Source organism: Telmatherina bonti (assembly GCF_933228915.1).
Source record: "Telmatherina bonti genome assembly, chromosome: 4".
NCBI classification, from domain to species: domain Eukaryota; kingdom Metazoa; phylum Chordata; class Actinopteri; order Atheriniformes; family Telmatherinidae; genus Telmatherina; species Telmatherina bonti.
Window position 1 is genome coordinate 24,674,614 of NC_136622.1, and position 13,032 is coordinate 24,687,645.

At 37.3% G+C, this 13,032-nt stretch overlaps 1 protein-coding gene across 1 annotated transcript; it reads right to left on the reverse strand.

Annotated features, from left to right (window-relative positions):
• Window positions 1–865: 865 nt before the first annotated feature.
• On the reverse strand, window positions 866–5,779 carry LOC306755442 (cytochrome P450 3A40-like; the record flags this gene model as incomplete). Its single annotated transcript, XM_079239823.1, has 13 exons — window positions 866–1,244; window positions 1,359–1,521; window positions 1,606–1,832; window positions 1,942–2,102; window positions 2,663–2,723; window positions 2,859–2,986; window positions 3,075–3,223; window positions 3,317–3,405; window positions 3,494–3,607; window positions 3,703–3,802; window positions 3,904–3,956; window positions 4,039–4,132; window positions 5,709–5,779. 13 exons carry the CDS (start codon window positions 5,777–5,779, stop codon window positions 1,146–1,148), a joined length of 1,509 nt encoding a protein of 502 aa, XP_079095949.1. The 3' UTR covers window positions 866–1,145.
• Window positions 5,780–13,032: the final 7,253 nt, after the last annotated feature.

The following is a 13,032-nucleotide window of genomic DNA, read 5'->3' on the forward strand; positions in this document are numbered from 1 at the left end:
TCCCCTTGATGGCCAGATGACAGTATCACAGCTAAACGTGCCCTGCACCACACCGAGGATCTTTACGAACTCGTTCATACTACCAGATACTTCTGCAAGATTATTGTAACCTTGTCTGAATTTACAGGAGAAACATTTGTAGTTGCAGCCTGTGTGCCTTGGTGTCCAGTGTCTCGATACACCTGTCAGAATGAAGGCAGCAGGGCCGGTTTTGTCGTGCAAGAGAAAAGTTCATGGAATCGAGCAGCCTGATCTGTTCACCTCGTCTTCTTTTGTTCCTCTCCTACTTATTTGCACTAGCTAATATATGCACACAAACTGGACAAGCGAGATGGTTTTGTAATATGATCTACAGAAAGGAAAAGGAGACAGATTGAGCCTCATTCAAAAAGTGTGAAAGCACATCCTTGTTTTTCTTCGACAATTACCCTTTCAAATAGTTGCCTTTATCAAAGATGTAGATAAAATTCTGTGAAATTTAACACTGTATCTTGCTTCTCAGATTCCAATTTATAGGCTAGTTATTTCATAGTAATAATGATTACATGCCACTAAGAATAAAAGTATGTTGACATGCACAAAGTGGACCCAAATGTTACTCTGCATGACAAATGTGATTAAAAAAAGAAGCAAATCCAGAAGTTCATGGAATTCTTTTTATTCACTTGAAGAAGATGAGCAAGAAATGCCAACATCATAAGCTGAACACGATTTAGCAGTTTCTGGTGGCCTTTCCATTTCCTTTAAATTCCGTTCATATTCTTTAAAAAGTAGCCTAATTAAGCTGTATTTGTAGATTTTTACCCATTAAACTATGTGAGAAAAGGAGAAAAGTACACCGAAAACAGATGTTCCATATACACAATCGAAATTAAAGCAATGGAAAAAGTAGTAAATTTGTTATAAGGATAATTTTTTGAAGAAAATTTCTAAAGTTAGCACGCTAGCATGCACATTTTCTGTTTTGAACAGTTTTTTTAAAAATATTGTGCCATGAAATTTAAGTTTAGCTGCAATATCATTAAAAAAAATATTTTAATGCAAGTGTGCATGTGATGATAAACATAAACAGCGATATGATGTGATACAATACGGTACATGATAGTGTATGAAAGAGAAAGTTAACAGGCTGTGATTTATTGGAGTTAGTTTGTGGGGGACTCCGTAGCTGTTCTGGGTTTGAGTTTCAGCATGATGGGTTTTTTGGGTCGAGTAAATGCATCAGCTCCAAGCTCCAGCGGAATCTATAAATACACAAAGTAATAACCATAACAAGTCCATGCTATTATACCTACTGTCAGATAAAGGAGCATCTATTACGTTTTTGGCACTAATAGATATACAGAATGTATCCTCACCTCTGTCTCTTTGCAAGTAACAATGTCGAAGTTCCGAAGGACCTCCACTATTGCCAACTTCATCATCAAGACAGCAAACCGCATGCCAATGCAGTTCCTTGGCCCTGCTCCAAAGGGTAGAAAGGCATAAGGGTCTATGTTGTCTTTGTTCTCCTTGCTGAACCTGTAAAAAGTACAAAGAAGCTGATGAAGTTAACAGGCAAAAGTCAAAGCGTGAATTAAAAACTAATGGCCTCCAATTTATCACCTCTCAGGTTTGAAAACATCAGGTTCAGACCACAGAGTGGGGTCTCGATGGAGAGTATATACAGGCACCATGATGACTGTTCCCTTTGGGATGGTCAAACCGTTGATCTCCACAGAAGACTTTGCAACTCTCTCCAAGCGGTTACCAACAGGATAAATCCTTTGTGATTCATTCATCACCATGTCCAGGTATTCCATCTGCATCAGGGCATTGTACGCTGGCTGACACTGATGGTGAATGAAGCAGAATAATAACATTTGAAGGCAGCGCTGGGCCTCGAGTGTAAACAAGCAAATAAAAAGCATTTGCTCCAAATGCAGAAAATAAACAAATTACTTTATTGGGAAATGTTTCATCAATCTCCTGTTGCAAGGTCTTTTGGACATCAGGGTTGGTTGCCAGGTTGTAGGCTAAAAAGGACAGGGTGCTGCTACTGGTTTCATAACCAGCAAAGATGTATATCATGGCCTGAGCAAGAATCTCAGAATCAGACAGCCCTGCGACATAAAACACACCCATAAAATAAACACAACAGTTCATACAAAAGCTGCACACTGAGTGTAAACTTTGTGGTTTGAAAGGGCTCAACGTGGAAACGTTTGAGACAAAAAGTCAGAGGTGTTAATATGCAAGGACTATCTTTAAATTCCTTTAAATTAATTACTTAATTTCCTAAATTTTAGTTCACAAGGTTCAGTAGCACCAAACCTTCCAGATTATATAAACTTGCACTGATAGGTCTGACATTTTATTAACCCGCTGTTTGTTTCTTCTTTAATGGTTAAATACTGATGACACCAAAGAGACATTCTACTCTCTGACAAATCTTCATTTTTACTTACCAGTGATAAAAAGTAAAATGTAGTGTATAATCATGTATACTTCAACAAATACAGTATACTCTTAAACTCTCTAAATGTGTTTTTATACATGAGGAATTTAGAAGTCTTAAAAATGAAATAAAATTGCTGACCTTTTCTTTAAGCTTTGACAACAGAGTGAACTTTGAACATGAAGTTCTCAGACTGGTTTAATGTACTTTACTGGGAGCTTTTACCTTCTTTGTTGTTGCCTGATTTTTGAGAGTCCATCATCAGCTGCATGAAGTCCACTCGGTTCTACCAAATAACAAAAACAAAGCAAAGAGGAACAATAAGTGAAAATAACTATTTCTACATGAAATTGACAATGAACTCTACATACAAACTGCTGAATGTATAAAAACATTTCTTTTTGTGAATACACTGAATTACATTGTTTTCTTTCTGATCCCGTTCTGATTTAATTCTTCTCAGAAATGTGTAGAAAAATTTCATCACATCACTGGGGAAGACTGACACATCCATCTTGTCAAGAACTGCTCCCAATGATGGAAACAGAACTAAAATGAAGAACATTTTTGTTAGTTTAGAAGTCAAGGAGCTAGACAGTCTGGAGAAATGTTCGGTAATGGCCTACTTTTGACGTACCTACAAGCAAAATCAAAGGATTTAGGAAATTAAAGTTAACCATTCTTTTAATATTTTTCACAAAAGGATCTGTGGGATGGTTGATGGAATCAATGTCCACACTGAAGGAGGTGCTTGTCACAACATCCATACTGTATGGTCCAAATATGCTGGAAAAAAAGAAGAACATGTAATTCCAACTGGCTGGAAGACAATCAACTGTTAAATAAGTACAGGTGGGGAAATAAAAGGAGATAACTCACTCTTTAACATCTATAACTTCATCTGCCTCGGCTTTCTTGTGCAGACACCTAATCAGATTGTTCGAGTGCTCCAACATGATTGAGTACATCTGTGCAAAAATGAAGAAAAGAAGAAAACAAATCATGAAATATTTAGAAGTGGTTAAACATTAGGCTGTGAATAATGTGCTTTGTCACCTCCTTCAGTCGCCCGCTGGTGAATGATGGCGACAGAATACTGCGAATCCTTCTCCATTCCTCATCTTCTATTACGGATACAGCTTCACGCAGTGGTCCATTTAGGCCAAAATCCTTCACCAAATAGTCACACATGCACAAATACAGACATTTATTCATATTGTGTTGATTCATAATTTATAGGTGTTACCTTGAGACATCGTCTTTACCCGTCTGTTGGTGAACATTGAATAACACTCCTTAACCAAGATAGTTTTGATAATTGCTGTGTCCATTACAGCCATTACAGGCAGTCTGCCGTCATACGTCCTTGAAACACAATGGCAGATATTGGAGCAATCTTGATGCAACTTGAAACATTACGTAAACAATGCATCATAAATATTCTGTCCTTAATGGAAAATACATACCCCCACACCTTTCCATACTTTTGGTAGCACTTTGTGTCAAATATGTGGACTCCCTGGGGAGTAATAGAAGGTAGAAAGCATGAACATTGATGCATGAATATGAGTCACTGTATCAAACTGAAAGTTGCAACTCACATGTCTCAGCTCCAAAAATGTCCCAATGAACGGTAAAGGTTTGGGTCCAGGGATGCCTAGTTTCTTGAAGAATCCATATGGAGCATACCCATACCTGAGAGATAAAAGCAGGATTAGAAACTGAGAATAGTGACCCTGTCAGTACAACAACACATTTAGTCCCCACCCCTTCTCTCTTGTTAAAATTCCTTTTATTACTTTCAAGCTCTGCCTTTGTATTGTTATTTTTATTTCATTATTATTATTATTTGTAGCTTCATTTTAAATGAGGTGTAATGACATGTTCATAACAGAATAGGTTTCCTTTAGAAAAATGATTTTTTTTAAATGTTAAAGTACATTACAACAGTAAGTCAACTTTGACATTCAGTGTAAATTTGTCATTAACCATAGTTTTATTACATGGCAAAACAAATATAGGAGGCGCTGTTTTATTGCACTGTGTTAAAACTGTTTTACATTGACTTATCAGTTATGACAAACAGTCGTCTAAATATAAAGTCCTGATGTAATCAGAAGAAAAGACACAAAAATCAAACATACATGCATCAAGTTCTATATTTTATCATTACACTATGTTTCACAGCTCTAACATGCAACTTTATCAACAGCTGTGTTTCAGAGAATTATACCATATATCAGCAGGCAATCATCTAAAAAAAGTTCCTTTTATAGCAGTAAGATAGATGTTGGCAATCTCACAACTACCTGCTGACAACTCATCAGCCTATCATTAGCACCTATACAGCAAATGTAATCTGATGGCCATAGATTAACAGTACAATGTTCAACCTTGTAGAAATGTAACTTGCACAAAAAGCTTTAATCATGGAGGGAAATGTGAAAAAAAAACAGAATCAAGTGATTTTCAAGTCTCATAAACTTTAGGAACTTTTTTACTGTTGTAAATGGTACAATGAACTGTGTACAAACAATGAATTCTGGAGGTGTAACTCAGCCTTAGCAGTGATTATAACACAATTACAACTGTTTTTAATGCAATGCAATGCTGCCTAGTAATAATCATCCATGGAGGCATATTTTTCTGAAACCTCTAAACTTGCTGGAAATGGCTCTTTGCCATCAAATTCAACCTCCTTTTTGGAACTGAACAGTAAAATTCCTCTTGTGAACTAAACATTTCTGAACTTTGTAAATGATTGCATAATGCTTTTATTTACTGTTACTTCACAGCAGCTGGAGTTTCTTTTTTTTTTTTTTTTTTTTTGGAAGTGGAGTTAAACCTAATTGAATGAAGTAAAGTACTATTTTGACTCTTGTATTCGTCAAGTCGTTACAAGACTAAATAGAATTCTTCCAACCTGAACAGTGGTGATACACAATGGTGAACACAAGCAATGAATGTCAAATCCCATTTAACTCAGCTGTAGATTTGCTTTGGAGTCAGCTTTAAAGTACACACACTTTTGAGCTTTACCAGGTTTTTAATTTTTCACTGAGACTGGACTTTTTTGTCTGTTTGACAGAAAAGTGTCTCTGCGTAAGAAACAAATATTAATGTGAAACGAGAGAAAATGAATTTCTGCCGTAAATTGACAACATCACACCAACAGCAGCAAGTTCGTATTCCGATGCGATTTAAGGTAGACTTGAAGGAAGCATGAAAAAACAAAACAAAAAACAATGTCCGAATTCTATATAATACTTACAGTAGGACGAGAGAGATACAAATCGCTATTAAAGTCCAAGTTTCAATGGAAAAGTTCGGGAAGAAGCTCATCTCTGCTCCTGCGTTCACTGCGGCAGGCGAGACAAACAAGCCCGGAGGAGGTCCCAACAAATCCAACTTGTAGCCTACATGTTGCGTAACACGGCTATTACGACCACCAGGTTAATGTTTCGCGTTGTAGTGTAAAGGTTCATTTCAAGAACCTTTCTGGATTAGTTTAGTTTACCTATAGACACACTTTTAGGGGCTCAAAACATGGTTGGTGTGGCACCTGGCTGTGACAGAAAAAGCTGTTTTTTCTCTCATCTCTCATTGACATGAGAGATTTGGTTAGTTTTTTTTTATGGGTACAGTCATAATATTCAGCAAGTGTTTTCTTTGGAAATACAACACCATTTAAAGAGGAAATAAACATGCTTCCTATGGTAAAATGCCAAGCAAGTCAAACTTCCTTACTTGTTGTGCTATGTTATAGGCTGCACACACTGTATATAAGGGAAAATTGTACTGATTAATTACAACCCTATGCTATCATAAAGTAAGATGATTTTTTAACATTTTCAGGATAAAAACAATATATCAAGAAATTACACAGATGTGTGTCTGTAAATGGGAATACTAAAGCATCTGTGGTTTGGTCAGTGGAACTTCTTCATGAAATTAAAAAATGAAAAAAAAATTATTGTATTGTGTAAACAGTCACGGTTTCATGGAGCCCAGTGTGTGAGTGTGTGTGTGTTTTTGTGTGTGTGTGTGTATGTGTCCCTGTACACCATAGCATATCCAGCTTGACAAGTCTGTCCAGCTTGTCATGGAGCTTTTCTTTTGTGTTATTGCTGTGTTCTGTCAGTAGGTCTGTGGATGGCTCTGAGTTCTCTGTCAGTATTTGCTTTTAAGCTAATACTTCAAACTGGTCCTTAACAGGTCCTGACAATTTTTTCTTTAGATATGAAACACTTGATGTTTTTGTGTTTGTCGCTTGTTACCCATGCTGCAGTGTCCACATTGACAAATGCAAAGTTTAAAAATTCACTAGTGTGCACCCGAAGCACAGCAGAGCCATGTGTATTTATGTTGTAGAACTTGGCATTAATTGATTTGGACTGTTTATACTGGCATAAAATGTCTGTATTTCCCAAGCAGCAGATTTCATGACCTTTGACAGTTTCCTGTGATTTCTTTCAGCATTTTTGGGGGGCTGGAAGGCTTTTGCTACAGCTTATATCTGTCTTCATGTACACATTGGGAGGGTGTATCCTCATGCTTCTGGATTGCCTTTCAATCTGACTTTTGTGATTTATTAAAGTATTTGTCTTCTTTTTTTTCTTCTGTTCACAGCTGGTTGGAATGTCACACATTTACGATTCTCAATGCATGCTTAGTTTCAGTCATGTGCAGACTTTTTTTTTTTTTTGAAATAATGACGGCATAGAACTGTTTCTGGAGGATGCACTCATGTCTCATCTATCACATCGAGGGAATCACTGCGCTTATTGAGGTTACACTGTCGTAACCGAGATGTACTTTCATCTTGGCTGGATTTTTTGCAGCTGCTATTTGTTCTTTTTGCATCATCTTGTCTTTTAACTCTTTTTTTCCCTGCCACAAAGACAAAACAATAATTTCAGTTGTGTCTTTATTCAACTAAGGGAGTTCCGGCACATCCAATCTTTAATGTGTTCAATTGTGACAGCCTGGCCTTAAACATTCTTTCTTTATTTGTAGGTAGTTGTGCTATGGGCAGTTCCATTCATCAGTGGACCTGACTGTAGCGCACCTGCCTATATGAGGCTGTGGACTTGCTGCTCACGCTCTCTCTCTGCCTGCAGCTTGGTTTGTTGATTTGTTCAGACACTGACTTGCAAACACTTTACACCACTGATTCCCACTTTTACACAGTGCATATACACACTTGAATTTCTTTCCTTTAATAAATACATTTTTGTGTATAAACAGCGTGGCCTCCCCTCATTGTTGTCACGGCCTTCCATGCAGGCCGTGACACAATACATGTGATTGGGCTATAGTCTTCTGGTCAGATGTAACACATTTTGTTTTTCATAATTTGAGCAAGTGGGAGCATGATCTTGAACAGCAGTGGCCCCAAAATGGAGCCTTGGGGAACTCCACAAGTTATTTTCGTTCACTCAGATTTATAGTTACCTATACATATAAGAAGTCGTCCCTGTCTTTCAAAAAGGACTCAAACAAACCTCAGTGCCAAAAAGACCCACCCAGTTTTTCAGCTGGTCTAGTAAGATATTATGGCCGATCGTCAAGTACAGCACTAAGATGCAGTAGTACAAAGACTCAAATATTGCTGCTACATCTGCTCAAGCGGATGTCTTTTAAGATCTTAATCAGAGCAGTCTCTTTTGTGCTGTGGCCGAAAACCTGATGGGTAGACATCAAAAGAGTTATGTCGTGTCAGGAAGTTGTGTAACTGTTGAAAGATAGATTGTTCTATAATCTCACAAAGAAAGGAGAGCTTTGATATTGACCTGCAGCTTCTCATGAACGATGTAGTGGCTATTTTTAGAGTTTGAGGGATGACACCGGCAAGGAGAGATGCGTTTGCTTTCCATGCATCCTGAGTCTTAAAAACCCCCGTTGGCACAGCATCAAGGCAGCAAGTGATGGTTTTCCGATAGCAAATGATCTCATCCAGGTTTTTACGACAGATTGTAGAAAAGTGTTTTGTAGTATTTTTGTCTCCTCTGAAAGGTAAATTCTCAAGACATCAAGACATGACAACATTATTAATCCCAAAAGGGAAAGTCATTTGGAGCTCACCCGCATCTACATGACATATCAATAAGCAGTCAAGAAACAAACAAGCGTCTATGTCAGCTCCCGAAATCCAGACAGAAAAAAGACAAAAGAAAAGATATAAACCCAGGCTGAAATCTCAGTTAATAAACAGACTGCTGTCAGAATTCATTAGTACGATGGCTGAAGAAATAAAAGACCTGGAAAAAACAATTTATTTTACTCAAGGGAGCATGGTACTGGTGATAAGAAGGCCTCATCACAAACTCATCAGCCATAATGTGATGGGGCTGCCTGGGGATTGAGATGGCCTTCTTTTTAACCTGAGACTCCCAGAGGGAACTCAAATCTCTCTGTTTGACTCCACTTATCTTGAGCAGATCCTTACAATGTAGTTTAGGCTGTTCCTAACACAGAGTCAATAAAAACAACAGATAAAAGAAAAAGTTAAAAGATCTTTAATAAATTAACAAAAGGTGCATAAAATAGACTTAGAAACATTCAAACAGTCCAGCTTCCTCAGAAAGGAAATTCTTTTCTGACTTCTTTTGATCAGATTCTGTATTAACATCAAATTTCAATTTAAAATCAGACAAAGGAACAGAGTATTTATAAGAATCAACAACCTGGATGTCTTCACTTATGACTTATGCTGTTATCACCAATGATCACATCCTTAGCTTTTTTAGTGTTAATATCCAGATTTTTTATCACACCAAGAAACAAATTTGTAAAGCAGGGCCATGTTATCTGCAAATTAAACCAAATACCTTGTCTTTTGGGAAAATCTGCAGTCGTCTGTGAACATAATATAAAGTCAGAGTGATAGCACTCATCCCTGTGGTGTTCCAGTGTTTGACAATGATTTACTAGACATCAGAGCATTTACTATGTCCTGCTCCATCAGCAAGAAACCTTTAACACAGGCATTAAAAGCTGATCTGGGAGTTTAAAATGGCAGGAAAGTCTCAACTAGGATGTGTGTCTGAATTTATTAAAAGCAGATAAAAAAAGTCTGCAAATAAAAGCCTGCTATGAGCACGTTTTTCCAGAAGCTTAGCATCCTCAGCACCTTTGGTAAGTCAGACGTCATGAAGATATTTAGAGTGGTTTGTTTTGGAGATGTGAAAATCAGGAATGCTAACAATAGTAAGCTCTTATAAGTGTTCATTAAGCTCTTTAAAAGTAAACTGACCTTTCTTTGCAAGGGTTTTTGGCTCTGGTCACAAAACAGTGCTGTCATCCTTTTCTTCACAGTTCCTTTTGTAGCTAGCCAAGCTAGCATTGCTGCACTGCAGTCATGGACTTTCTGTAGTTTACTGCTGTTATCATCAAAGATTACTGTTCACAAATAAAGAGTCATAACAGTGGAAAAATCTAAGAATGTATTAAGACTGAACACTGAAAAAATTGCCAGCGGAGATTAAACTTTCACCAGTATATAGACACTTTAAGCTGGGGTAGGTAATCTTGCCCAGACTTTTTCTTTTACTCTGGGTGAAGTGGTTCCTCGTCCTGATAGTAGTCTGTACATTTTGTAATCATGAACAATGAGAAATCTAGTTGGACCCCTCAGTTTACTGTAAATCTGTGAAAACTCTGATCAATCAAAACGTTCGGGCCGAATTGAAGCTGTTCATTTCTTATATTTCGTAAGCTTCTTCGTGACTGAGAAATGCAGGAAGCATTTCCCCGACCTGACTCGGTTTATTTGCCTCCTCCCGCTAAACAGCCGAGAAAGAGAAAATTGTTGGTGGAAAAAACTGTCAACAAGAAAAAGAACTTGGAGAGTGCAAACCTCCACCAAGGCATTTAAATAAAATTCCTGGATCCAAACGGTGATCCGGATCACCATCAAAATGAAACCTGTTCTTCCTTTTCACGCTTCCAACAACTCCTGAAAATTTAATTAAAATCTGTCCATAACCTTTTGAGTTATCTTGAACACAAACAGATAATCGCAGCTAAAAACCATACAGTCTATGGTAAAAACATAACTTTCTTGGCAGAGGTAAGAAGCCTTGGATGACCTAAGAAGCAAAACCAGAGGGGGAGGAGCCAGGACTGGGCACTGCTTTCAGATCCTGCTAGCTTGCCAACATTACCTACCCCAGCTTTAAATCTGGGTTTAAAAAAATCCTCCCCAAATTTATTTTTTGTGAGTCTTTGTATATTATCTGCCTGGTAACTTTTAACTTACATTGATTTTAAATATTTCAATTTAATTTATTATTTTATTGTGATTTCTGGTATTTGTTGCTATCTTTTACTACTTTTAAATGTTTTTTTTTTTTTTAACATAATCTGTTATGCTTTTGTTTTTGTTTTTTTTAAGCATTTTAAATAGTCTCAGAGACAATTTAAAATGGTTAATATACATGAAATTGCTATGCATATAAACTTGCCTTGTCAAACCATCTTTATTCTATTTCTGTTTCTAACTGCCCCACAGTCTGGTGGTTTATGGAAACACACATTTACATTTTCAGAAACGTAAATCAGTGAAATGTGATGCATGTAGAACACACATAACACAAAAAAGGTTAAATATTGTCATCAAATTATCAGACAGCAATCTTTACAAGAGGGTGTAAAACTGTAATTAGTGGTACCTGCGAAGGTCCTTTAACATCTATGTCTTAAGTTATACTCTGCTAAGCAAACTTTTCATGGTTTTACTGATAGATAATTCTGTAATTCTGTCTAGTCTCATTTTTAACCTCACAAACACAAAGCTGCAAACACAACAGAGCCCAACCCAGCCAGGCTTACCTTGTCAGCTTCTCATTAGAGTTTTTGTTTTTTTTAAGCATTTTAAATTGTCTCTGAGACAATTTAAAATGCTTAATATACATGAAATTGCTATGCACTTAAACTTGCCTTGTCAAACCATCTTTTCATTTGCACTGTGTTCCTTTACTTCATCTGAATGTCTCTAACTTTTTTCCTAAACTACAAATTACCTGCCTTTCCAGTTCATTCATTTGCAGTGTACAGATTTTATTGCGTCCTCTGTATCTCTTTTGTTTCTGGTTGGCTGCACCATCTGCCCCTCCTGCCTCATTTTTTATATAGTTCATACTTCATTTGATCATATATATATAACAACAAATAAAGGAAAAAATATCAAATAAAACCAGGCAGAGGAGACAGTCCCACATGTGAGCTGAGTTGGTATAGAAAAAAAATTAGCCTTGATATTGAGGAGGTTGCCTGTGGCTGTGACTAGGTCAACCGAGAATTAATCGTTGTTTTTCTCATTTCTTTTCTTGTACTTCTTTGATCCCTGGTGAATGTATCCATGTCAACATGGTGGATGTGTGCATCGGTGCCCACAACTCTGCAAATGTTTATCTGTCTGCCTAAAGCAACACACTGAGTGACAAGTTTTTTTTATTTTTTTTATTTAATTTTATTTTTCCCTTCTTGACTCTGATCAGTTTCGTAAAGACGAGTTACAAACAGCTGTGAGAGACATAGAGACATAAGGTACTGAGAGGAGACCATAAGGAGAAACTATGGGTGAATTGTGAACATAATAAGTAGGAAGATGAAGAAGATTAAGTTGCTTATCTAATGCTAACTGTCTCTAAAGTGATTGTTAGACTTTTCAGTTACACATCATAATGCGGTTTTACATTCAGTACATTATTACAGACTGTTACTACTTTTTTATGCCAGTCTGACCATATGGGACATTAAGTGGCAGATAGCAGCTGGACGGCCAGTGTGTCCTCCAGATGTTAGCTGAGAGGATGTGATTGACCTGCCAATAAAGTCTGGTCTCCTCCTATTGCCTGCCTGCCGCAGAGACAGTTAATGACACTGAAGAGCACATCTGTCTGTCTGACCAGATGACAACACTTTTGTAATGAAAGGAGTGACATACTCATTGCACCACACATGGACACATATGCACACACTAGTGTATTACACTATACTTTGCTTTTATTTAAATACAAATTTAGTAGAAAAGATATAAGGCTGAGCTGTAAATTTAGTTGGGCCAGTGAGTGTGTAGTCAGCTGTGACCACCCTAGCTTGCCTGGATTTCTTTTTTGGAAGGTCTGGTGAATGTCACCTTTTACAGCCGGTGTGTTTTTTGCGTACCTTTCTGTTTCGTGGTAAGCAATGGTGAGTCATGATGGAGAGGAATGTCTGAACAGGGCTGCAGGACGAGAGGAAGAGAAAATTAAATTGGATGAGGCTGACAACTGTTGGTGTCTGGCTTTGAGGCATAGAATCTGAAGTTATTAAGAATTTTATAGACTAACAAAATGTTTGGCTGGAAAATATTTTCTTGAGTACATAGAGTAGTTCTCACACATGAAACATAGAATTCTTCCCACCAGAGGGCAGTACAGGGTAATAAAGGACGATCCTGTCCTGGCTAAGTCTTTAGCAAATAACCTTCTCTGGCTTTTTAAAAGGTCAAATATTACAGTTCCTTATTAACTTTACAATCCATCCACACACTATACAGTATCACCATTTGCTCTGATAAAAATGTGGCAAGGTGGGCACTTTCAAATCTT